General features: G+C 36.8%; 1 protein-coding gene across 7 annotated transcripts in view; it reads right to left on the minus strand.

Annotated features, from left to right (window-relative positions):
• The window catches only part of LOC105032654 (vacuolar fusion protein CCZ1 homolog), a 35,699-nt gene extending 10,004 nt beyond the window's left edge, over nucleotides 1-25,695 (minus strand). Inside the window, exons 1-5 of one of the 7 annotated variants that reach the window (XM_073253842.1) lie at nucleotides 25,333-25,695; nucleotides 22,507-22,706; nucleotides 20,781-20,874; nucleotides 3,927-4,110; nucleotides 3,631-3,740 (exon numbers count right to left, since the gene is read on the minus strand). In XM_073253842.1, coding sequence (XP_073109943.1) covers nucleotides 3,631-3,740; nucleotides 3,927-4,110; nucleotides 20,781-20,874; nucleotides 22,507-22,673 — 555 coding nt within the window. In that variant the 5' untranslated portion in view covers nucleotides 22,674-22,706; nucleotides 25,333-25,695. Of the gene's footprint in view, nucleotides 1-3,630; nucleotides 3,744-3,926; nucleotides 4,111-20,780; nucleotides 20,875-22,506; nucleotides 22,713-24,380; nucleotides 24,408-24,853; nucleotides 25,063-25,332 lie in introns of those variants that run through there. The other 6 variants (XM_073253839.1, XM_029261081.2, XM_073253840.1 and 3 more) reach the window with 6 other exon arrangements.
• Nucleotides 25,696-26,549: the final 854 nt, after the last annotated feature.

Consider the following 26,549-nt stretch of genomic DNA (forward strand, 5'->3'; position numbering starts at 1 on the left):
TTGAGAGAGAAGTGCCAATGAATGTTACATGCTGAAAAATATCTCGGTCTTGTACATGCTCAATTGGTTGCTAGAAATCCATTGGACTTTTTCGTCTGTACAAGAAACTACTGGGAAACAGGCTGACTGTCAAGCATTTCCAAGTTATTGGGTGCTATATATTCTGATGTAAAACAAGCATACTGAAGTTGAGAAAAGTTACCGAGGTACATTAGTGTAGGTTATGATGATCAAAGGATAGAGGTAGCATGATACCTTGACTGGCAGGGAAGATATTTTTCATGATGTGATCTAATGGAGCATCATCATGGTGGTCCAGCAACAGCATTCTCTTGTCAGATCCTTTGAGCCTGAAGAAAAGGTGCAAATCAGCCCAAAGAGGAAGACTGAAAGCAGGGGGAGATTGGCCAGGTGGAGGCAAGGTCTTGTTTGGGAGCAATTGATGAATTAAGGATGGAGAAGAATGATAACCCTTGAGATGATGGTTCTCCATGACAACAAAAGCCTGTGAAAGATTAGCATCCGTTCACTCATAGATGGTATGTCTACAAGGAGTCATTCATAACTAAGAAAAAGCAAGAAGACTAAGATCAAGATGTAGAGGCGCTTGCTGAAGAAGAAACCAAATCTCAAGCATGAAGACAGCTTCTGAAAAATATTGTCGATACTGGAGAATCGATGACACTGGGCATGATGATGTAGGATTCAGCACCAAAGAGGAGAGTTAGGGAGCCATGACAAACTCTTTGCATATGCACTGCAGGGGTAGGGCCAATGCATCATAGCATTGTCTTTGGTGAAGGGCTAATCTCTCTTATCTTAATTAGGAGAGTTTTCCTGTGTGGTACAAGTACAACTAAAACTATTGAGTCCTTATGCAGTGGGTGCCTTTTTTCCTTAAATTTGTGGGATCAGTTCTACAGTGGTTATGATGTGAGAATTGAGATATCAGCAGAAAATTTTCTCCTAATTTTTGAAGGAGTCAAAGTTGTAAGAGGCCTAGGCATACATTCTTTTTCTATATTGAGGCATGATGATAAGGCTGACTATTGCAACCAAACAAAGCAATGAGTGCATTACTCAAACAAAATTAGAGAGGTGCTATGTGAGTCCCATTTTAGGCATTGTGAGAGTCCTTTCTTAGTGGAAAAGTCAGAGACGGGAACCATGCAGCAACTTTTTTACTCTTTCACATACCTTATTCCTTTCCACTACTCCCTACTCCCTAATTCTCATTGCCCTCATATATATATATATATATATATATATATATATATATATATATATATATATATATATATATATATATATATATATATATATATATATAAAAGATCCAGAATGCATCTTTCCTATGTTGACACATTGCTAGATACTCAAAAGATCCATAGGGAGAAATAACAAAAAGTGAAGTTAAAACCCCATCTGTACTTGAAAAAGGAACAGGTTCAGTCATATAGATCTATTCCTTTCTTGTAGCCCTGTGTCACTCTAAATCAAACCAAAAAAGTAAACTCAATCTTGAAAGCAGCATTCGCCGAACCATCCGAAACTGGATGGTTCAGAGTGTTCCGAGCCGTATCGTTGGCAAATCAGGACGGTTCGGATGGATAAATCAAAACATCGGACGAAGAAGAGAGAAAGAGAGGTAAGAGTGGAAGGGAGAGATAGAGAGAGAGGAGGGGAGGGAAACATGGGACAACGCCATCGGAGGGCCGTGAAGGCCTCCGCAGCTCGGTGTCATCCGATAGGGCATTTAAACGAAAGAGAAAGAAAGAGAGAAAGGGAGAGTGACGGTACTGGAGGAACATGCAGCCAACGGAAAGGCTACTGGAGGATACCAGGTGGCCGCGTGTGGCGGAAAATCCATGAACAGAGCCACAGCCGTGGAACAAGGGCGACTGCTCCTATTCCTTCATCGCATTTTTTTGAAAATGCCGATGAATAGTGAAGCTGGCAATAAATTTGCCAGCTTAACTTATGTTTGAGAATTTTTTTAAAAAAAGTTAAAAATAGGGATTCACTTGGTAATCCAGATTTTTTTTAAAAAATCCCGTGAAATAGGGGCGATCACCCCTGTTTCACGCTTGCGGCACTGCAGGCATTGATTGCGCCGTCCGACGGTCACAACGACTAGCCAGAGGCCCTCCGATGGCTTCTCTTCCCTCTTTTTCTTTCTTCCCTCCCCTCTCTCTCTCTCTCTCTCTCTTTCTCTCTTTTTCTCCTCCCCAATTCTCTTCTCCTTTGTATCAGTTCACCCCGGTCCGGTCCGATACAGACCCATACCAGCTCATACCATCGGCCAACTGACACCGGTCCCGGTTCTGGTTTCACCTTCTTTGCTTGAAAGAAATGATGAATACCCTAGGAAAGCTTCATTGATTTATTTATCCAACCAAATCAAAGTTCCAACAAAACTTTTTAAGCCCTGTCTTCAGCATCTTGGTCAGATGAAGCAAGTCCTGGTAGACACCAAGAAGCTCAATGAATCTATGAGCAAATTCCAGTCACTAACCCCATAACAAACAACTTGAGGAATGTAGGTATCATTTCAAGCATTCCTCCAAGCCCACACAAGAACTAGACATCAACTCATTTGAAAATTAATTTAACCCTGCCATCGCTGCCAAAACCCAACTGATTTATAAGAATTTACACAAGGGAAACAATTCTAACACTCCATGATTTCAGCAACCTAAGCACTAAAACTAGGTTTAGATTTTGAAGAAACTATAAATTGATACATAAAGTCATGATTCTATGAAGCAGATGAAAGAGGGCATGTAAATAACCATGACTGTTACTTGCTACCCCATTATATCCAACTCAAGGCATTCTATTCCAACATAAATGTTTTAAAAGGCATGAAGTAGCAGCCCATAACATGATCGATACAATTCGGGTTGCTCTCGCCTGGCTTTATAAAGTAGCACTTGAAGCTTCTTGTGTGCAGCAAAAAGCATCTTGAATGGTAAAACTACTCATCTATAATGCATGGTGATCATGTAAAATGATGATGGTGATGATGTTTCAAAGAAAAATCAGTTGTCATCCCATTTCATATAGATGTAAGAAGAAATATGAAAGATGAATGAAGGGAAAGTAAAGAAAGAAGATCAAGAAAGAAGGCACAACAAGGGAAAGGGGACAGTAAATGCAGACGAAATCTTCATGCATGAAAAGCTGTTTTAAATTCATATTTGACTCCTAAAATTCAGTTAAACAAAGTAAGAAAAGAAAAGAAGATGGAATGAAAGGACTTAATTAAAACTTTTCCTATTCAAACTCCAAGTTACCTACTAGAGGTATCTGTTTCCTCTTTCATAATTAGGGTAGCAGTCCTATCACTATGTGCAGTCTTATTTCAATTGAAGTCTAATATTATTTGCTTGGTGACTTGATGAAAATGTGAAAGTCTAACACATTCTTGGTAGGTTTCAAGCATACCACCAGTATTGCATAGAAAGTATTAATAAGAAAGAAAAAGAATGTAAACATTGTCCAACAGAAACAGCTATAGGATACATGAGATAGGAAACAATAGAGTTATGCACACATGCTGATCAAAGGGTTGTTGGAATATTTTGATGCAACATAATAACACTTTTTCTGTTAAAAAATGTAGCATACCTGAACTTCAATTGCGACTTCCCGTGATATTGTCAGCATTTGAACAGTTTTGCGCTCGCTCAGACAGTCACGGAAGGACGGCATTTGAATTTTTTTCCCAACATGAAAGTCTTCTACAAGGAAAGTAGGTTGATTAGAGGGAGATTAAGGTCTCAGATATGACTGCAAGGCAGGGAAAATAGAACAAAAATAGCCTACAAGAACACTATAATTCAATCTTGTACAACATAAAGGAAAATAATATGAATGACAGCCATACATTATCATTTTGTAAAGGAGACAGAAATTTCTCATACCAGTTAGATAATCTGTTATAAAGGAATATAAATGACTACGAGCAAGTTCACCACTTGGTTGTTTCTCAAGTAAAGCTCGCAGAGATCCATGAAACATCGTGAATAGAGAATGTACTTCTTTAAGTACATCTCGTAAGGCATCACCTCGCCAAATAGATTCAGCATCTTTATTTTTATCCACTACCTGCAGTAGCAGAAAATATTGGATTATTAAACAACAATCATTAATGATGGCAGAATGCAATGAGCAAAGTCCATCAGGTCAAACAGCACATGTTCTAAAGAATCTAAACAGTTACAGGTGAGAAGCAACAAGTAAAAACACCAAGTAGCCAACAGACTTGCAACAAACATTCGTTCATACAAATACATATTCTATTGGTGGTTTGGCCATTATTGTACTTGAGTTATAATCTGTAAAAGAGGTAGCTATAAGTGAGCTGGCTTTTTTCTTTTATTATTTCTTGTTTCTCAGTTCAAACTACTTAGGGAGAGAGTATGTAAATCAGGTATGAATATTGCATTACTACCTGCAATAGCAAACATAATGCATTACTAAATCATCAAGTGCAGAAAGATGGACAACACAATCAGCTGAAGTCTATCAGGTCAAACAGCAGATTCTAAAACAGTTACATGCAAGGAAAAACAAATAATGAAACCACATAGCTGACAGACCCATACAAAAATATTCATGCTGACAAATGTGTATTCTAATTGGTGGTGTTATTGAATGGGCTAAGTGAGATGACGGTAATTAGAAGGGCTGCTTGGCTTTTCGCAAGCAGTTTTATGATAACAACCAAACAAGAATTCTATAAAAGTCATTCATTTCACAATTTTGAAGGACCCAGCTTTCGTAAAACCTGGCAATCAATGAGGCCCATAAAGTGTATTGACCATTTTGATTTTATTGTTTCTTGCTTCTTAGTTTTAACTGTTTAAAGATACAGATAGGAGAGAAGAAGAATGTATTATGTCAAGAGAACTGATTCTAACTTTGTGAATAGTGTATACCTGTGCTGAAAATGGAAGTAAGAAACTAGTGAGATTAATAAAAGTCAGTTACAAAAAGGAAGCAACTCTAGCAAATAAGAGACTGCCCACAGAAATTGACAAAAACAATTCAAGTTATGCAACAAAAATACAGGAAATTTATATGATTAAGATAAAAATCTCTAATGAGATTACAAGGAGTCAGATGTAAAAATCTCTATTCAGCTATGTCTCTGCACCTTCTCATGAAATGCCTTGAAATATTATTGGACTCTAACCATAGGATCCTTTTGTTATTTCTCTCCTAAACTGTAACTGATCCAAGGAATGGATATGAATTCAAAAGTTCAGGACATCACCAACAGAGTTATTGATTTAATCATGTGAGTGTAAATATTCATAGATTTTCTGGGAAACCCAAAAGGCCAAAACATTTATGAAAACTGCTGGTTTGATGAGGTTTTGCATGTCATGGTTCTCAAGACTGATCTGTCCTGTTTCACAATATCTCAAACATCTATATATTTCCTAATGCGAATCACATAATTGCAATCCACACCTAGTAGGTGAAATATGGATTTCTGATTTTATTAGTTATTACTAGTGTGAATTATTTTCCTTTACTCATCATCATTTGGTTCATTCAATTACCTAACTTGTATTAATCGATTATGTACAGGTATGCATACCATATCTATGTGTATACACACAAAAAGAAAAACATAAATATGTACTTGCTTAGTTGCGGTATCATGTTGGTTTACATTTATACACAATTTCTTTAGCTATCTGTTTGTAGTTTTGAGTTGTTAAAATGATGAAGTTAGGATGTTTTTAGCGTTTGTCAGAAACAGACTGCATTTCCATGGATTTGTAGTTTATGCTAGAATTATGAAACAGGAATGTTTCTTAATCATTAAGACCATAGGAGTAATTTTGTTGACAACAAGAACAAACAGGCTAGGTGTATTTTTAGTGACACTGAAAAGCTTGTGTATCTTTCGGTTGGTGCATGTTACTAGCAAACACATGTTATAGATTTCCTACATGTGGAATGAGCAGTACAATGACTAAGTACTATAACCTTTCTTGTGCATGGAGCACAGTTCAACTTAATTTAAATAGACAGTTTTGGAAATGGGGAAAACAATCACTGGAAAAAAAAAGCTACAAAATGGATGCATGATCATTGGCCTGACAGCACATTTAACAAATAACTGGTAAAAGTTATAATTTAAGTCGGTAATTTCTTCTTGACATTAAGGCAAGCAAAAGAAAACTTGATCACATAAAAAAACAATAATGAAGATGAATTATTGTTTATGGAACTATAAAGGCATGACAGATTTATGGTCATTGTCTATTGAAGGGCACTAATAGTTAAAAAGAACTGTAAATATCATCTCAGACTTATGATTTACATATGTATTTAGTGCTTGAAAAGAGCAGCAAGTTTACACAACATATAGTAGATGCTTGATAACCCAGGTGACTTTGACCTATTTTTTTCTTTTTCTTTTTTTAGGGGATGGAGGGCAGTGATGCTAAAAAGTATGATGACATAGAATTATAGACTATGCTTCAAACATAATCTTTAGAATTTAATAATGCATCGAAGCTATAGAAACAAAGTATGTTTTATGACTGAAGTTAGAGGTGGCCAAGGTCCATCAGGTCCTTCTAGACTACATGGAGCCAGCGTCAGGTGCCACTGCATGGTACGGTTAGAAGGAATGCCTGGATCTATCTTGAAGATGATGAGATCAGTTATGGATGTACTACACTCTATGAAGCTGTTTGTTGCTGAATTGATAAATCTTACACCGTATCTATAAGGCAGTGGCGATCTTTCATGCAGATTATGTCAACAAGTATGGTTTCACCTCCAAGAGACCCTGAGGAGAGCAACTTTTCTGATTTCTGCTGGCTCTATTATCTATAATGGGATTAATAGATATATGTGAACTTCTAGTTCTAGTGTGAAGATTTTTGTTTTGGTGGTGGTGGAGGCCACCGGCCTTGTTTTATGCACAATTGATCTGGGGTTTTCACTCGTTGGTTCTTTGTTTGTTTCAGGCTAACAGTGTTCGGCCAGCTTCCCCACTCTCTCCTCCTCTCTCTTCTCTTCTTTTGGCTATTGTTTCTGCCCGTTTCATTTATCAACAAAATGAGAGGTGGTTTACCACCTCTTTGCTTATAAAAACAAAGAAAGAATGTTAGATGAAGAAAATAGGAAATTTATGACTGGGATGAAAGCTGCACCTGTGCTTGCATTTCCACCGAGCAACAAGAACCTCAAGGTTGCTCCACATGATGACCCAGTGTTTAATTGGTCTATTTTGTGGAGAAATTGGTTCTTCATTCCATCCAAAATGTCTACTCAAACACATAGAACTTTTAGTGGCATAGGTTACATAGAACTTTTAGTGGGAGGAGAAGCTGACTTGACCACAGACGCATATTTAGCTCCATTCTCATTTACATCCTCCAGGAAAGCCTCAGCCACCATCTCCACCACCTTAACTTTTTTGCAATCATATACCTCCTTTCAGGGATTATGTTTCACTGTTTGTGGTAATGATAATGTGTCTTTCACAAATAACTATGTTTCACAAATGGGACAACCTTACCACGTCCTCACCAACAACTTCCCTGGCATGAGCACATTTATTCCATGGTGGGGGGAATCAAACATGATGAGGTCTGACACAAATTATGTAGATATTACATGACAAAGAAGAAGGAAGATGTGCAAAGATGTTCAATTCAAACCCACAAACTCAATAAGAAATCCATGAAAGGAGAACATGTCGATATTAAACAATAAAAAAAAAGAAGATGCAGAAAGATATTCTATTCAAACCCATAAACTCAATGAAAAATGGATGAGATATAAAACATAGGTCAACAGATAAACGATCATTAGCTCTACTATCATGCAAAGCCAGATTTTAACATGATGGATCAAATTAATCCTGCATAGATTGTTATATTAGAGGGATCAATTCAGAGAAAAAACCATGAAAGGAAAAGAGAAAATATACATAAAATCTATAGGGAGAAGAGAAGGAAAAGAAAAGGAGGACAAGGAAGAAATATGGACATAGTCATAACAACAGGCCACGTGCTCCCTTTTCTCTAGTTAGCATATACCAGCACCAAGCAACTGTGATACATGTGATCAAGGTCTTTCTGAATTATGTTAGACCATGGATGATAAATGCACTCCAACTTTTAGCTGTTAGACTTCTCTTGTTTCTCTCTTAAACAAAGAAAGAAACAGAGCTAAGCCAAGGTGGATGCACTTACTTAAAAGCATATATGAGGACCTTAAAAAGGCAGGTTGACAATCTGGTGGCCCATTGAAAGTTTAGTTATAACATAGCAACCAATTCAGTGACATGATCACTAGAATACCCCCCTTAGTCATGGCCAGCTGCCAAAGATGTTATCCATCATATGCCACAATTAGATAGCAGGAACTTGTTTACTATGCCACAATTAGATGCCAATTATGCCCCATTTACACCCAAGTTTTCATATTTGTGAAGATTAATGAACCAGCTTCACCAACTTCCAACACGCATGCACAAATGCAAACCACAGATGTTACACACCAATAAGTATATGGCCATCAGAGAAAAAAAAATAGCAAAAGAGAAGGCCCACACTATAAATGTTGGGATCTTTCTTGTTTCCCTTGCTAAACCTACCATCTTAATGCCATCCTTTATTTAGCTGAACCATGCAGTGTATCTAGGAAATATAGTAGAATCATCTTCTCATGAAGTAATTATTCCAGCTATTGTTACATATGCTGTCAGTGTGAAGAATCAGACTTCTAGACTAGTTGCCTAAACAACTAATTAAGTATTTAAACAGTGTGCTGAAACAATAAAATGAAACAAAATAAAACCATCCAAAGATACTAAATAGAGTTGTCAGTTATTAAAGTTTAAAGTCAACTTAATTAGTTATCCATGCAACAGATGCCAACAACAAGAAGCATGAGAATAAGGTATACCTGTTCCAATACCCCCCCCCAAAAAAAAAAAGTTATCTTTATAAAATTTAATTGATTCTTCATCCATATTGCATATATTTTATGGCCCTCTCAGTCAACAAACTACTGGCTGCAATTGGCTGGAGCCCTATCCAGTGCTCAAAAAAAAAAAGGAACAAAATAATAATATCCTAGAGCAGCATGAGAACTAAGCAAAAGACCAAGGTAAATGATGAGAGAGAAGACATTGGTAGGCCCTCTGGATACCATTATGAAGGGTCATGGATTTCACCCAGATTTCTGAATGTGTCCTACTCCTTTCTCATTAAGGTTCCAAGGAACCATTGATCATGTGTTCAGTGGTCACAATCTCTTAAAAATACTCATCATGCTTCAGATTCGCATCTGAAATGGAGCATCTGAAATATCTTAAACAAAGGTTGGAAAAGTCATGGAACGCCACATCTAACTCCGCAAACTTTGTGTTTCAATCAGTACCATCTTCTTTATTTGTTGTGGAATCTGAAAGGGTTGAATCGGAGTTTCTTTTAAGGCTATCGTCCTACAAGGAAACAGACCAGCCACCAGTTTCCTCTTGGTTATCAACAGTTTTAGAATAATTAAACTAGTTCAAGTTCTAGATCTGATTTCCTAGTTTCCTCACTCTTGTCAATTAAAATGCCTAGTGCTAAATCCATCCACATGAACACTTTTGTTGCAGAAAACCAGAGATTCATTTGCAAAACTTAGAAATAGATGGTGCTGGTAGAGGAAATCCTGGCTTGGGTACAAGACAGAGGCATTTATTAGATGTATGTCCTAGAAGCCAATCTGGCTGACACATTGTAATAAGCCTAGGATACAATTTTGTACTTAATATATTGATTTGATCAATAAATAGACAAGTTTAATTTTCATTCAAGAGTAATGTGTCCTTGAATCGTCCATGGAATTATTACTTCGATATATATTCTCAAAAGTATTGAGAATTAGAGACATATATAATTAATTCATAAATGCTCCTGGTCATAGTATTGTCATGAGAACGATGATCAATCCGGATAGACCAGCGCACAGATCGCTTTCTTCGGAGTAGATGAGTTTCTGGTTTACAGTGTAGAGACACTAAGTAACGAGTACGGATAGTTGTTAGAGAACAACTAGTACTGAACGCAACCATAAGAGAGATCACTTGGATTCTAATCAATCGTCAGTAATTGTCTCGATGCTGTAGTTGTGTGAGTGGTCCTTTGACCTGCGATGGCACGACTGCTCACAGTGAGGCTGCTGGAGTTTAACTGACACATAAATATGACATCATTGAGATCTTGTAGTGGATGTTGGCGACAATTAATCAACTGTAGGAGTAGGATGCGCATCTAGATGAAATCTATCGACCTTGATAGAGATAATCCTATGAGATTTGAGATGCTAAGTCCAAGAATCTGTGGTCACAACAGTGTGATTGATGGAAAAGAATTTTAATGAGGATCACAATTAGACTTGAGCTGATCGAATCTACATATGACTGATGATGAAGTTTGATGATTTATTCATGACCTGACATCTAGTCAGGACTCACAATAGAGAGATTAAATCACATGTTAACTACACCTTGAGGTTCTTTTTTGGTTCTACTGGATTGCCACTATATACTGCTAGGTGTCACTGGTGGATTGTAAGAGCTTACTAAGGTTACTCAGGATCGATAATCCTTGATGAATTAGAGTGAAATTGTTCTGATCCATTGAAAAAAATTTCAATGATACTATGATAGTGATCATTGTATATCTCACTATCAGATAGAATTAAATCTATGGGATCACACAATAAAGGAATTAGATCTGAAATAAACAATTGAACTTATGAAGTCTCAATTAGGTTTAGAGAAACCCTATTGGGTTCAGGATAACCTTGCTAGCACATGATTGAACCCAATTTCCTGTTTGCACTTGAATTAGTTATTTGATAAAATTAATTCAAGTTAATTACCTGCTAATAACCTTAATGAATTAAATTCATTGGACTCCAATTGTTGGGTGCCTAGGATTTTGGATCAAATAAATTAAGGGATCAAACCCTTAATCAATTTTTTTGATTGTTTGCATGGGGCGCCACTTGATTTGATCAAGTTGGACATGCCCACCTATAAGAGGATGTGTGGGACCAGCATGGGGCGTCCTCTAGGCCCCATGTGGCGTGTGAAAAAGTGGGTGCAAAAGCTCCAATAGTCGGCACCTAATAGATCTCCTAAAGGAGGTCAAATAACTAAGAAAATAAGGATTTCTAATGCAAGTAGGACTTGTATTAAGAGGCTATTTGGTTTTGAATAGGATTCAAGCCTTTTGCCTATTTAAAGGAGCCTTCTCTAAGGCTCCTTCTGATTTCCAGCAGCCCACGCCTCCCATAAGTCCTCCCCATACCCCCTTTCTCTTCTCTCTTCTAGCTCCAACGACCAAAGAGCATGGGCGTCTTCTATCTTCCACGCCCAAAAGGAGTTTGGGCACCCCTTTTGCTTGCTGGTTTTTAGACCTTGAAGAGCAAGAGAAGAAGAGAAAAAAAGATCAAGGAAAAGATCAAAGAGTTGATCGCGATCCAGACTTCGTTCAGATTCGCAGGGTGATTGTTCTTAGAGAAAAAGATCAACATCAAAGAGGACTGTTCCAGACTGATTCTGAATGGATACCCGTAGAAGCCGGACACTTACGCGGCTAAGGGAGAACCTACTCTCTTCCAGATCTAGATTTGAAAAAAAAATTGTAAAACAGATATGTAATTCGATCACATATTGAATTTCAGCAAAAATTCAGCATGTATTCAATTTCAGCATAAGTAGATCCTTGTGTTCTACGTTTTATGTATGCATGATTCAGATTAAAAGATGTTTTAATCTTCTATTCCGCTGCATTGTTTAGAAAAGAAAATTTTTGAAACATATATGCATGCCCCGACGTGAAATTCCAACAGTGGTATCAGAGCCATGGATTTCATATACATGAAATTGACATACATATTTTGAAAAGAATTTCAAAATCTGATTTTTCTTGATACATGAGATGTATAAATGATTGCTTTGAATCTGAAATTTATTTTAGATTTAATTTTCAGTTCATATACTTGATATGAGAAGGCATACATAGATCTGAAATTTATTCTAGATCGATTTCTAATCCATGTATATGTAGATGCATGCATAAATCTGAAAATTATTTTGACCTGATTTATGATTCACATATCAGATGTATGATTGCATATTTAGGTCTGAAAATTAGTTTTAATATGATTCATAATTTGTATATGAGATATATGATATTATATTATGATCTAAATTTTTGTTTACATCTAAATTTTACATACATATATAAGATATATATTTATATATTAAATCTGAAAATTAATTTCATGATTTAAAACTTACCTTTTATGCAAAGAATTTAAATCTGAAATTTAATTTTAGAATCTGAAATTTGTGTTTGTGTATGAGGATTTTGGTCATGAAAAAATCAAAAATTAGATCATGTAATTAGATTGCATCTAGAGTTTTGAATTTGAACATAATGGGTCTAATTCGATTAAATAATTGATCAAACCGAGTCAAGTGTTGATTAGGATTAGATAAATTAAGTTATAAGATCATACAATTATTGTTGATCAAATCGATTAAATTCATATGTAGAATCGATTAATCCAAAGACCTAATTCGACTCGATGGCTTGAACCTGATTTGCTTAAGCTAATCTATTTGGACCAATTGATCTATTGGTGTCTAAGATAATTATTGAGAAGTGATTATTTAATTGATTCCATTCGCTGACCTGATCAATTTATTGATGTCTAAAAAAACAACGGGGGACCCCCACCGATCTCTACTTACCTGATCAATTTGAAAGATTGAGTCTTGAATAAAATTGCTTGACGGTTTGGTTTAGCCCATGTCAATTAGATCGGTCATATGATGACTGATTAGATGAGATCTAAACCCAAACTTCCCATAAATATTAAGTCCATAGGTCTTCCACCATTGTAGAAGTGCAGGCGTGATACTGGTGTTGATTGTTCTCGACTGGTTACAGTGGTTCAGTTGCACAGGAAACACGCAACCACTCTATTAGCAACGAGTTGCTCCAGGATAAGGATGGGATTGAGTCTAATAACTATTAGGTGGGGGTCCCAATGACGGCTTTGCACCTGCTTGTGAACGGTGGATCAAACTTAACTAAAAAAATATGATCAATAACTATTAGGTGAGCCCACATGACTTAGAGATCAAGTCGCTGCAATATACTTAGAAAACATCTGGACAAAGAGTTATCCACGCATCAGTGTGCGTGTTACCAATAACTGTTAAGTGAGGTACATGACATCGGTGGGACCGCAGCACCCACTAGAAATCCAATTATTGCGTTAAGATTTTTGTTTCCCACTTGGGGAGTGGAGAGATGCAGAAAAATAGTGGGACTAATTGTTTGTATCTTAAAATTGCTAAAGAAAATATAAATTTAAAGTACAAAAGTCTAACTTAAATCTCTACTCTCACAGTTAAACCATGTCCGCTTCAAACCCTCTAGCTCGCATTCTTGAATCCAATCATTTGACCGAAATCAATTATAAAGACTGACTTAAAAATCTCAAGATTGTCCTGACTTCCGAAAAATTAAACCATGTACTCGACCAGGAACCCCTAATGTTACAAAATCATCCTACTGCTGAGTAAAGAACAGCTTATTAAAAGTGGACGGATGAAGACAGTCGGATTAAGTGCTATGTGCTGACTTCCATGTCAAATGAGTTGCAGAGCCAGCATGAGCATATGTCCACTGCCAAGGCTATGATCACTCACCTACAAGAGTTATATGGTGAGCAAAGCCGCACAGTATACTTCGAAGTGTCCAAGAGACTCTTCAATTTGAAGATGCACGAAGGGCAGTCTGTCCATGAGTACTGTATGATAGTGATCAAGAACATTGAGAAGTTCGAGAAGCTCGAGCTTAATATGCAAAAGAAATTACAGATGAATTTGATCCTTCAATCCCTTACGAGTTCATATAGTCAATTTATTGTAAATTTTTATATGAACAAATTTGATTGCACTATACCTGAACTAGTCAATATGTTGGTTACTGAGAGAATCTTGAAGAGTTCAAGGGGCACTGTTATCGCTATAGAGCGGACTTCTTCATCCAAGAGAGTCTGGTTGGAAGAAAAAGAGTAAATCGTAAAGAAGCAGAAGAAAGAGAACAAGCCAAAGAAGAACGTTCCAAAGAAAGCTGAAGCAAAAGAAAAATGTTTCCACTGTGATGCTGATAGCCATTGGAGAAAAAACTGTCCACTCTACCTGGAGAGCCTGAAAATAAAAAAGGATGATAAATCTTCAGAAAGTATGCTCATAATTAAATCTAACCTTATGGTTTCTTCTACTTCTAGTTGGGTATTGGACTCTGATTCGAGTGCTCATATATGTACTTCAATACAAGATCTAATAGAAAGTAGGAGGTTGAGGGAAGATGACATGATTTTTCAGATCGGCAATAGAGCAAAAATTGCTGCAGAAATCGTTGGCACTTATCCTCTTCGATTACCGTCAAGATTTATATTAATTTGAAAGACTGTTATTTTGTTCCTGTAGCTAGTCGAAATTTGATTTTCGTTTCTGTGCTATCACAGGATGATTTTGATTTTAATTTTAATAAAAATTTTTATTTCATTTATTTACGAAATAAATTGATTGCACGTGATCTTTTAATTGACAGTATTTATCACTTGCATGTTGATGCGAATGTGAATTTAAACGAGCAAATAGTGAGTATCATAAGTCAAAAGAGATCCAGAGATAAAATTAACCAAAAGTACTTGTGACATCATAAACTAGGCCATATTGAAGAGGACAGGATAAACAAATTGAAAAAGGATGGGATCCTTGGCTCTTTTGAATCAAAGTCATATTTAGCTTGTGAATCTTGCCTTCGAAGAAAAATGGCCAAATTATCCTTTGCAAGATATGGAGAAAAGACCACTGAGTTACTTGCCTTGATACACACCGACGTGTGTGGCCATTTGATGTACAGACCAAATAATAGTTATAGCTACTTCATCACCTTTATCGATGATCTGTCACGGTACGGATGTGTATCTGATGAAACACAAGTTTGAAGTCTTCAAAAAGTTCAAAAAATTTAGAAATGAAGTAAAAAAACAAACAGGCAAACCCATTAAAGTTCTTCGATCTGATCGAAGAGGTGAATACTTTAGTCAAAAATTTTAGGATATCTTAAGGATAACGACATAATCTCTCAGTGGACTGCTCCTGGAATATCTCAGCTCAATGGGATATCCGAAAGAAGGAATAGAACCCTATTAGATATGGTCAGATCCATGATGAGCTTTATTGATTTACCTTTACATCTTTGGGGACATGCATTGTTAACTACAATTCATTTATTGAATAAGGTTCTATCAAAATCTGTTCCTACCACATCATATGAGATATGGTACGATAAGAAGCCGAGTCTAAGTTATCTTAAGACTTGGAGATGTCCGACCTATGTCAAGAGACAAATAGCTGATAAATTAGAAGATAGATCTGTAATAGCTCATTTTATACGGTATCCAAAAGAATCATTGGGATACTACTTCTGCTTTCCACAAGATCACAATGTGATTGTGAGTCAAAACGCCATATTCTTAAAAAAAAATATATCCAGGATGTGGTAGTGGGAGGTTAGTTGACCTTGAAGAGAAAATTTTTGAAGAGCAAAAAGCTATAGATCCTCAGAAACTCATTATTTATGAGCCCGTAGTTAATGTTCCTCCACCACCTCGTAGATCTAACAGGATATCCCGACCTCCTGTAAGGTACATGGGTATACTTACGGAGGAAGTAAAGGAAAGGTTCCTCATGGGAGATCAGGATCATGGTGATGATCCTAATACCTTTGACGAGGCAATGTCTGACATCAATTTCGAGAAATAGTTAGATGCAATAAAGTCAGAAATTGACTCAATGCACTCGAATCAAGTATGGACCTTAGTAGATCCACCCGAAGGTATAGTACCCATTGGGTGTAAACGGATCTACAAAAAAAAATAACTGCCGATGGTAAGATAGAGACCTATAAAGCTAGACTCGTGGCAAAAAGTTATAGTCAGCGCGAAGGCATTGACTATCAAAAAATCTTCTCGTCCGTAGCCATGCTGAAATCCATCCGCACTCTGCTTGCTGTTGCAGCTTGTTATGATTATGAAATCTGACAAATGGATGTGAAAACTGCTTTCCTGAATGGATATCTTGAGGAAGATATCTATATAGAGCAGCCTTTGGGTTTCACATCTAGTGATGGTGATCACCGAGTCTGTAAGCTGCAAAGGTCAATATACGGATTAAAGCAAGCTTCTCGGAGTTAGAATCTTCATTTCGATGATGCGATTAAATCGTTTGATTTCGTCAAGAATAAAGAGAAACCTTGTATATACAAGAAGATCAGTAGGAGCGCAATAACATTTCTCGTATCATACGTGGATGATCTTCTCCTCATTGGAATGATATTTCCATACTGATTTCGATCAAAAGATGGTTGTCCAAAAATTCTTCATGAAAGACCTGAGAAAAGCATCCTATATTCTTGAAATAAAGGTCTATAAAATAGATCTAAAAGGATACTAGCCTATCACAAAAATTGTACATACAGAAAATGCTGAAGAGGTTCAACATAAAAAACTCTAAAAGAGGACTCTAACTCTTAGGCATGATATTAGTCTTTCCAAGACGATGTATCCGATCATATCTGAGAAAGTTCAGCGTATAAGTAGGATTCCTTATGCCTCAGCTATAGGAGCCTCATGTATGTCATGCTGTGTACTCGACCTGATATTATCTTACTGTGTCACAAGCATATATCAGTCGAATGCAGACAAGGAGCACTGATAGCTGTGAAAAACATCCTTAAGTACTTGAGAAGAACTAAAGATTTGTTCTTGATCTTTGAAGGAGGTCTGAATTACGAGTCGAGGGGTATACTGATTCAGACTTCATGTCTAATCCTAATGATAGAAAGTCTACGTCAGGATATGTGTTCACATGCAATGGTGGCGCAGTCAACTAGAAGAGTTCCAAGCAACCCATCATAGCGGATTCGACCACAAAAGCTGAATATGTTGCTGTTTTGGATGCTACAAAAGAAGAGTTCTGGTTTAAGAAATTCGTCGCGGAGCTTGGATTATGACATCGGATGCCATACCACTTTATTGCGATAACAATGGAGCCATAGCACTTGCTAAGGAGCCAAGGTCTATCAAAAATCAAAACATATCGAATGACGGTTCCATATTATAGCAATTATCTCGAAAAAAATATGTCGAGGTGCGAAGAATAGACTCCGCGGATAACGTGGTAGATCCGCTGACAAAGCAATTAACCAACCAAAGATAAAAATCCGCCTTGATAAGATAGGACTTAGATTAATGGCCAATTGATTTTAGTCCAAGTGAGAGATTGTTAGATGTATGTCTTAAAAGCCAATCTGGCTGACATATTGTAATAAGTCTAGGGCATAATTTTGTACTTGATACATTGATTTGATCAATAAATGGGCAAGTTTAATTTTCATTCAAGAGTAATGTGTCCTTGAATCATCCATGAAATTAATACTTCGACACATATTCTTAAAGATGTTGAGAATTAGAGGCATGTGTAATTAATTTCTAAATACTTTCGATCATAGTATCGTTATGAGGATGGTGATCGCTCCGGATAGACCGACGCACAGATCACTTCATTCGGGATAGATGAGTCTCTGATCTACAATATAGAGACACTAAGCGATGAGTACGGATAGTTGTTAAAGAACAACTAGTATCGAGTGTGACCATACGAGAGATCACTTGAATTTCTAATCAATCATCAGTGATTATCTCGATGCTGTAGTTGTGTGAGTGGTCTATTGACCTGTGATGGTATGACTGCTCGCAGTGAGGCTGCTGGAGTTTGACTAACACATAAACATGACCTCATTGAGATCTTATAGTGGATGTTGGTGATAGTTGATCCACTGTAGGAATAGAGTACGCATATAAATGGAATCTATCGATCTTGATAGAGAGTAGTTCTATGGGATCTGAGAGGTTAAGTCCAAGAGTCTGTGACTACAACAATATGATTGATGAAAAAAAAATTCTATGAGGATCATAATTAGACTTGAGCTGATCGAATCTATCATATGACTGATGATGAGGTTTGACAATTTATCCATGACCTGCCATCTAGTCGGAACTCACGATAAATAAACTGAATTATATATTAACTACACTTTGAGATTCTTTTTTGATTCTACTCGGTTGATACTACATACTGCTAAGTGTCATTGGTGAATTGTGAGAGCTCACTAGGGTTGCTCAGGATCGACAATCCTTGATGAGTTAGAATGAAATTGTTCTGATCTATTGAAAAGAGTTTTAATGATACTATGATAGAGATCATTGTATATCTTATTATCAGATAGAATTGAACCTATGGGATCACACAACAAAGGGATTAGACCTGGAATAAGCAATTGGGCTTATGAAGTCTCAATTGGATTTAAAGAAACCCTATTGAGTTCAAGATAACCTTGCTAGCATAAGGTTGAACCCAATTTTCTCTTTGCACTTGAATTACTTATTTGATAAGATTAATTCAAGTTAATTACCTGCTAATAACCTAAATGAATTAGATTTATTGGGCTTCAATTATTGGGTGCCTAAGATTTTGGATCATATGAATTAAGGGATCAAACTCTTAATCAATTTTTTTGATTGGGCATCATTTGATTTGATCAAGTTGAGCATGCCCACCTATAAAAGGACGTGTGGAACCAGCATGGGGCATTTCCTCGACCCTATGTGGCATTTGAAAAAGTGGGTGCAAAAGCTCCAATAGTTGGCACCTAATAGATCTCCTAAAGGGGGTCAAATAAATAAAAAAATAAAGATTCCTAATGCAAGTAGGACTTGTATTAAGAGACTATTTGGTTTTGAATAGAATTCAAACTTTTTGCCTATTTAAAGGGACCTTCTCTAAGACTCCTTACTTCTAATTTCCAGCAGCCCACGCCTCCCATAAGTCCTCCCCACGCCCCCTTTCTCTTCTCCCTCTCTTCTCTCTTCTAGCTCCAACGCCCAAGGAGCTTGGGCGTCTTCTATCTTCCACGCCCAAAAGGAGTTTGGGCGCTCCCTTTGCTTATCGGTTTCCAGACCTTGATTGCTTCATAATCAAAAGAAGAAGAGCAAGAAAAGAAGAGAAGAAAAGATCAAGAAAAGGATCAAAGAGTTGATCGCGATCCAGATTTCGTTCAGATTCGCAGGATGATTGTTCTTAGAGAAGAAAGATCGACATCAAAGAAAACTATTCCAGACTGATCTTGAGTGGATAGCTGTAGAAGCCGAACACTTACGCAGCTAAGGGAGAACCTACTCTCTTCTAGATGCAGATTTGAAAAAAGAAATTGCGAAACAGGTATGTAATTCGATCACATATAGAATTTCAGCAAAAATTCAGTATGTGTTCAATTTCAGCATATGAAGTAGATCGTTGTGTTTTATATTTTATGCATGCATGATTCAGATTAAAAGATATTTTAATCTTTTATTCCGCTGCATTATTTTGAAAAAAAAAATTTAAAACATATATGCATGCCCCGACATGAAATTCCAACAGCATTGAGGACTACAAGGTCAATTTAGCTCTGTTTTGCATTCCATAAAGATTGGTCTCCAAATATCCAAGCAGAAAAAAGGTACTTGTGAATGGTGCAAAACTCATCACTGGTAATGGCTTCCTCCAACCAATGAAAAAGTTGCATCTGAAAGATCTGAAAAATATTCTTAAAAAAATGTCAGCCAGCCATCATGGAATTTGTAGCATGACTTGCTACATTTCTTGAAATTGACAGTATCCGTAAACACCCAGCTACTTCAAATCTACAGGGCATCATGCATGTAACCAACAAAATGATGGATGCTGGAATTTTTAAGGAGACTTCTCCTATACATTGACTGGTCACTGGCATCTTGAAACTGGACAGATTGGTTTTTCTCAATTTGAAAAATTGAAAGTTAAGAATCCTTTTTTCTTTTGGTAATATTCTGATTTTCTTTCAACTTTCCCCACTTCACCTTTGGGTTGTAATGATTATCTTTTTATCTACAGAACAGTTAAAGATCTGCCCAACCCTATGATAGCAAAGTGTATTTTTGCAGGAGGGGGAGGGAGGGGGGTTATGTTGGGGAGGCAGGACCACATTCCAAATTTAGAAGCGGAACTCATTGCTTACTGGCCGGTAGCATCCACATGAAAGAAGGAGCTTTCTATGCTAGGATAACAAAGCAAGATAGAGCGTATATTAGAAGCTGATACCTCATCACTCAGATCAAGCATCTAGATATAGAAGGAGCTTTTTTTCTGCTTGATATAATCAAAAAGCAAGATAGAGAATATACATAGGATTAGGCTTTGTTTTGGTAGTCATAACTATTTTAGAAGAAAGCTAAATACAATCCTAATCGAGAAAACATAGGTCAACTTTCTCCATAGCAATAAGGATGACTAATAAGAAAAAACAAGTGTCATTATCTATGCATGTAATCATCCAACCAACAAAGCACAGCATAATGGTAAGGCAGCAGGAAAAAAAACAGTGTGCACCCTGTCTTGGGCATATGATAAGCTACACCAAACTTTAGATCCTATGGTGATCATTTTCAAATGTTGATACTGCAGCAGGGTAAATATTTTAGAATCTATGGTTCTGTTGTAAATAGAGATAATGTTGCCAAGTAACAAAAATATCATAAGCCGACAACCATCTAAAAGAAACAAGCCATACCACAACCATCCATATATCTGACTCAGCCTCATAAAACACGTGAGAATGTCTCTCTGCTTCTATGACCTCACATGGAGCCCCAGGAGAAAAAATTCTGCAGAGAAATGATTTTAGGGAGACATAAAAAAACAACTAAAATGCATCAATAATGTTTAGGCAAAAGAAAAAAGAGTAAGAAAGAAGAAAGCAAACTGATGACATACATGTCAAGAAAGGAAAGAAACGAAGCAAAAGCAATCACCACTACAACAAGGGAAATAAAGAGCAAACATAATCATTTCCCATAATGCCACAAAAGAAGAAGGCCATTTCGGCCACCCTCTCCATTTTGGCCATAAAAGTTGTATACGTGTACTGAATCATCATTAGCACAGGCTTTCCAAATTATACAACTCTACAAATGCAAGCACTTTTCTCCTCTAAGTAAACCACCAAATAGATGCAGGCCTCTAATTTCACAAAAATTTTTGTTTCCACGAGAACAGCAAGAACTCCTGGTGCATGAGCAAGAAAAACAGAGCAGGTAAAAATTTGAGCTCCACTAAACTGATCAAAGAATCAATTTCTAGACCCTCCAGACATAATTACATTGGATATACAACCTAATTCACTGCATGCAAGGAACAGAGAGTAATATATCTTGCAAGAACAATTATTTGGCTTTGATGTTCAGCAGTCAGCACATTATCACTACTTGGACCAAGAAACTGCCAAACACAAGTGATTTTTTTTATTCATACATACTGATAACAAGTTATTAGACAAATCAATGATATCTGCATACATGTTACCGTCTAGTGTCTACTATGCTTATCTTCTTGCCAAATTAAAACACTTGGTAAGCCAACTCTGATTTTCACACCATGTCCATGAAATCTTGAATTAAATAGCTGACACAAATTTATGCTCAAAAATGCCTTCTTACTCACATAACTGGCAAGATATCTTTTTAATCATTTTTATTTATAATTATATTGAAAATATTCTGTCTTTTCTATGACAATGCCAACAAAAGTTCATCTAATACATGTGACATAAACCAATATTATGGTGGAACTGATATTGCTTTGTCACTTTTGGCTTGCATAAAATTTTCATATCTTTACTTTGCCACCTAGATTGATATCTTTCCATTCAAAAAATATATCAAGTATATTTACTTCTTTAGAGTTTATGTACCAATTTGGAATAAAATTGCTTCATTTTTTTACCAATTTTTGTGTTTTCAATATCATTCATCATCATATGTCTATGATATTCCTTTGTAATTTGTTCCTATGATATTCTTGTTACTTCCTCTAACAACAATATTTTCACATAAACACATTTTTGTTGCCCCCTGTCTACATCTGAAAGCCAATATAAGGAGCAAAATTTTGAAAAAAAAATCACCAAGAATCGAAATATTTCCATTGCTTAATAATGCAGACAAATCCACACATGCATGTTTGTGAATTTAGACATGCAGATAACATATACTGAAATAAATCTGACACAAATGCAAGGAGTAGGTGACAGAAATGCTTTACACAAGTATAATCTTGAATTAGTTTCCCAAAGTATTGAAGCCTTCAGCTTAATAGATTATGGACAGAACGAAAGTACAGAAAAAGCAAGGTACTTTTCCTGTATTAGTTGCAAAAAAAAAGGGGGGAACCTAAAAAAGGATGCAGATAATACAAAAAACTGCACAAAACATTACAAGCATTACATGATTGATACTGACCTAGTAAAAGTAATGATTCCTTCACAGAGTCCTATTACAGATAGCTGCGTTGGAAAAGGACAGTCAGAAGGGGAAAAGAATAGTATCTTGTCAATTTCTTGCCCTTCATGTTGTCCCCTTCTTAAGTCAAAAATACAAAATTGGATCCCCTCGTTAATGGCAGTCATGGATGACAATCCTGTTGAACAATTTCTAAATACCTGCAACTTGAAGAAAAAGAAAAAGGAACAAAATGCATATGGCATAAGCAGCTTAGAGAACCCAAAAAAAAAAAAAGAAGCAACAATTTACTTGAGAAGTTTACTCTAGCATCCTATTAGCATAATAGTATGATTTGGAAATGCTAGCATATTTTCTATTAGGAGTCTGTTTGGGTAATCAAATAGGATTTGGGCTGAATTTTCTATTGGACTCGTCGATTAGGAAGCCCATTTGAGCATGGCTCATGTCAACCCAACACCCCCCAGCCTGAATCCTATGGGAAAGAAAAAAAAACTCCATAGGTCCATTTTCCCTTCCTGTAGACTAACAAACCCATAGGCTGGGAGTTTGGCTAGACTTCAGCGTGCTCTTAGAAGATGCAGGCTAGGCAGGCCAACAGGCCCAATTCCTGCAGGAATATGTCCAAACAGGCCCTAAATATATGAAGCAGGAATTATTCCAAGGATCAAATTTAACAAAACAACCTATACCACTCAAACTAGAGTCATAAAGTCATCCTTTGATCAAAATGATAATGGCATGTCCTAACAAATTAATCAAGCTGGGTGTCCCTTATGATAGTTGTGAAATTAGAAGACTGGGTAAGCAAAGCAGAGCAGATTGCATCCAGGGCAACAAAAAGGAGGGAAGGACAAAATTAACACAAACCAAAGTAGTGGTGAGGAAGAGTCCACTTTAAGCTAGCATCAGAAAAAAAGCCTTAATTGGGACAAATGGTGGAAAACAATATGTAATGCAAACCCAAAATGTCTAATGGTAACACCACATGTCTAAGTAAAATTTCCTTTTCTTCCTCTAATATGAATGACTTCATAGTCATTGTTCAAAAATCAAGTTTGTTTCCTTGCAACTGGGCTATCTGCAGGTCCAAGTGCAGCTCATGGTGATTGGGCTGTTTGGATAGCTATAGCTCAGAGGGTTGCTGCAACTCCAGAAGCCAAATCAGACCAGGATGTAGCAACTTGTCCCACATCCGATTGGTTGTAGGACGAGATGCTGCAACTTAAGTCATGCATGCTCAGGTAGTTTCTCTCATCCAGTTTTCTCACCCCCGTCCCCCAACCCTGAAGTGACAATGTGTCCTCCTATCCCTCTATCCGAGCACCCTCCTTCTGAGCTATCATCCTTCTACCCTAGCTCTCACAATGCTTCCATCCCCCATCCAAGAACCACTCTTGCTACCTATGGGTCCAACAACACGCACAACGAGAATTCAGTGAAATGTCCAAGAAAATTAATAATAAATTCAAACACCACGATATATTGAGAACAGGTTAGCCTGTGAAGGGCTAGGCTTCTTCTGAATATCCTAGCATCCCTCCATCTGGCTTGACATGTCACCGTGGCAGGCATCCTCTCCATGTGCATTAATAAGCATACTTAAGTTTCAAATCCTAGTGGGGCATCTCACGAAACAACGAATGAGGTACGATCTCAAGTGTCAAGTCAAGACATCCCACTATTGCACCAGCATCTCGATCAACGTCTCCTAGGACATTCCCCATCCCATGTGTCAGAATAGGATACAACTCCCATTCCTCAGGAAACTCGGATGGCCCGGGATTTAAAACCTTGGGAATACTCAACATTGGAGTAGGCCACCGCTTCCACGGAGAAGCATGATAAGGTGGCCAGATCAACATGAAAAATACCTCAGTTGACATGTGCTCTGAGGTTCATTCTTGCCTCCTCGCACTCTAAAAAGCTTAACGAATCCATGTCCATGCCCTCAAATTTGGTCTTACTTCAAAAGGCTTCTGGAATACATGCACAAAAAATATTTGATAAAATGCTCAAGAGATGCATAACTTGGAACGTCTCACCATAACAGGTTTGCCTGTTTAGAGTATGGCCCTTTGGAAAACATAGGAGTAAAGGATAACATCACAACTCTATTTAAAGGTGATAATACCTCTTCCAGTCAATTGAAATATGTAGATTTTTTGTTCTTGCAAATTCTAATTGCAGCCCCCCCCCCACCCCCCACGCCCCCACCCAAAAACCCGAAAAAAAAAAAAAAAACGCTGCAGCAACTACAATACCTGCATCCAAACAAAAGAAATCCAGCCATATGCAACTACAACTACTGCGATTTCCCATGTATGCAACTCCTCTTGCCACATACCTTTAGCTGTAAGGAATCAAACGCCCCTACGTTGATAGAATGGGGATCCTCCACTCACCTTATCTACTGGCTTTTCGTTTCCCTGTTTACACTATTTTGAATTCTAACATACATAAAATTAAATGAGATAAGGTGCAACAAAATCAAGACTGGTCATCAATAAATTGTGTAAAGTTTGCCTTTCTCCTCCTGTCATTGACCTTTAGTTGCAGCAAACCCCTGCTGCACCTACCAGCCCGGAACCGCATTTTTACCGGCTCACGACCTGATTCGGCCAGGAAACGCGATTCCGAGAATCCCGAATCGCGTGTCGGAAAAAACGCTTCTCATCGCTGAAAAAACACACATAAAAGAGCTCCAAAACACCTAAAATTCTAATTTATATACGTTACTATATTTTATTGGGGTTAGGACTGCTGCAAGTTTTCAAGTTTCTTTAAGAAGAAAAAGAAAAATCTAAAAAAGGTATAAACAATTACCTATTTGGATGCGCAGATCCTCCTCTTGGTTTCCTAATCAGCAGCTCCTCTTCATCTTTGTCTCCGCTCATCTTCTCCCTGAGATCGATCCCTAATTTGTAGGCTTCTTTCCATCCCTCAAATTATATCAGAACTGGAATAAGAGAGAGAAAGGTGGGGATGTGGCAAATGGCGGAGGCAAGAGAGGGGAGGTGGTGGGGAGAGACCGGAAGGAGAGCGAGCGAGCGGGCGAGCGAGAGAGAGAGATTGGACGAGGGAGAGTGATTGGAGCGGGATCTGTGAGGGTGCGAGATTTCTTTAGGGAAAGAGAGTCGGAGAGAGATTTAGGCTGCGTTTGGTCCCTTGTCGGTACCTGATTAACGTCTGGTTCGTTACCGGAAAACAAAAAAAAAAAGCAGCGTTATTTATGATTAACTAGTCAGGACATTTTACCAATCCAACCATGGTTAAAAGTATTTCAGAAAGAGGACAAAATAATTTTAAGTTTTAATTGTGGCCTTTAGGACCTATTTGGTAAAGCTGTGAAAACTAATTTATTTTGAAATAAATTTTGATAAATATTTTTATTAATATTTAAAAAATAATTTATATTTAATAATTTTTTAAAAAAAATATTTTTAACTACCAAATTATGAAAAAAAAAAAAAAAAGACATGTACAGATTTATTTTACAAATTGATATTATTTAAATAGATAAATAATTTTAAATATTTATTATGATTAATTTTTATTAAATTTTTATTTTTATTTAATTAAAATATAAATAATAAAATAATAAAAAATATATTAAAAATTTTAATCAATATAAATACAATTGAATCAAAGATAATGCATATTGAATAGAATAATTGGAGGGTTATGTGAAAATAAATAGAAATAATTATGATAAATAATAATTTGGAGTAAGAGTATTTTTATCTTAAAAAAATTAATTTTCTTCTTCTGCTTATGCTTCTAAGGGGAAACTTTAATTTTCTGCTTCCTCCCCACGGCAGAAAAAATGCTTCTGCTATCACTCAAAAGCATATTATTTTTTAAAATAAGCTTGATCATACATCTTATTTTTTCAAAATAAGTATTTTTTAAAAAAATAAGCAGTTTTTTTCTCCTAAAAGTTTGGCCAAACAAGTCATTACCTTGGGATTTGGCTTAGACCTCCAATCGGTTACTCATCGTGGTCTCTAAATCGGCCATCAGTGATGGTGGCAAGAAACCTA

The sequence above is a fragment of the Elaeis guineensis genome, chromosome 3, assembly GCF_000442705.2.
Source record: "Elaeis guineensis isolate ETL-2024a chromosome 3, EG11, whole genome shotgun sequence".
NCBI classification, from domain to species: domain Eukaryota; kingdom Viridiplantae; phylum Streptophyta; class Magnoliopsida; order Arecales; family Arecaceae; genus Elaeis; species Elaeis guineensis.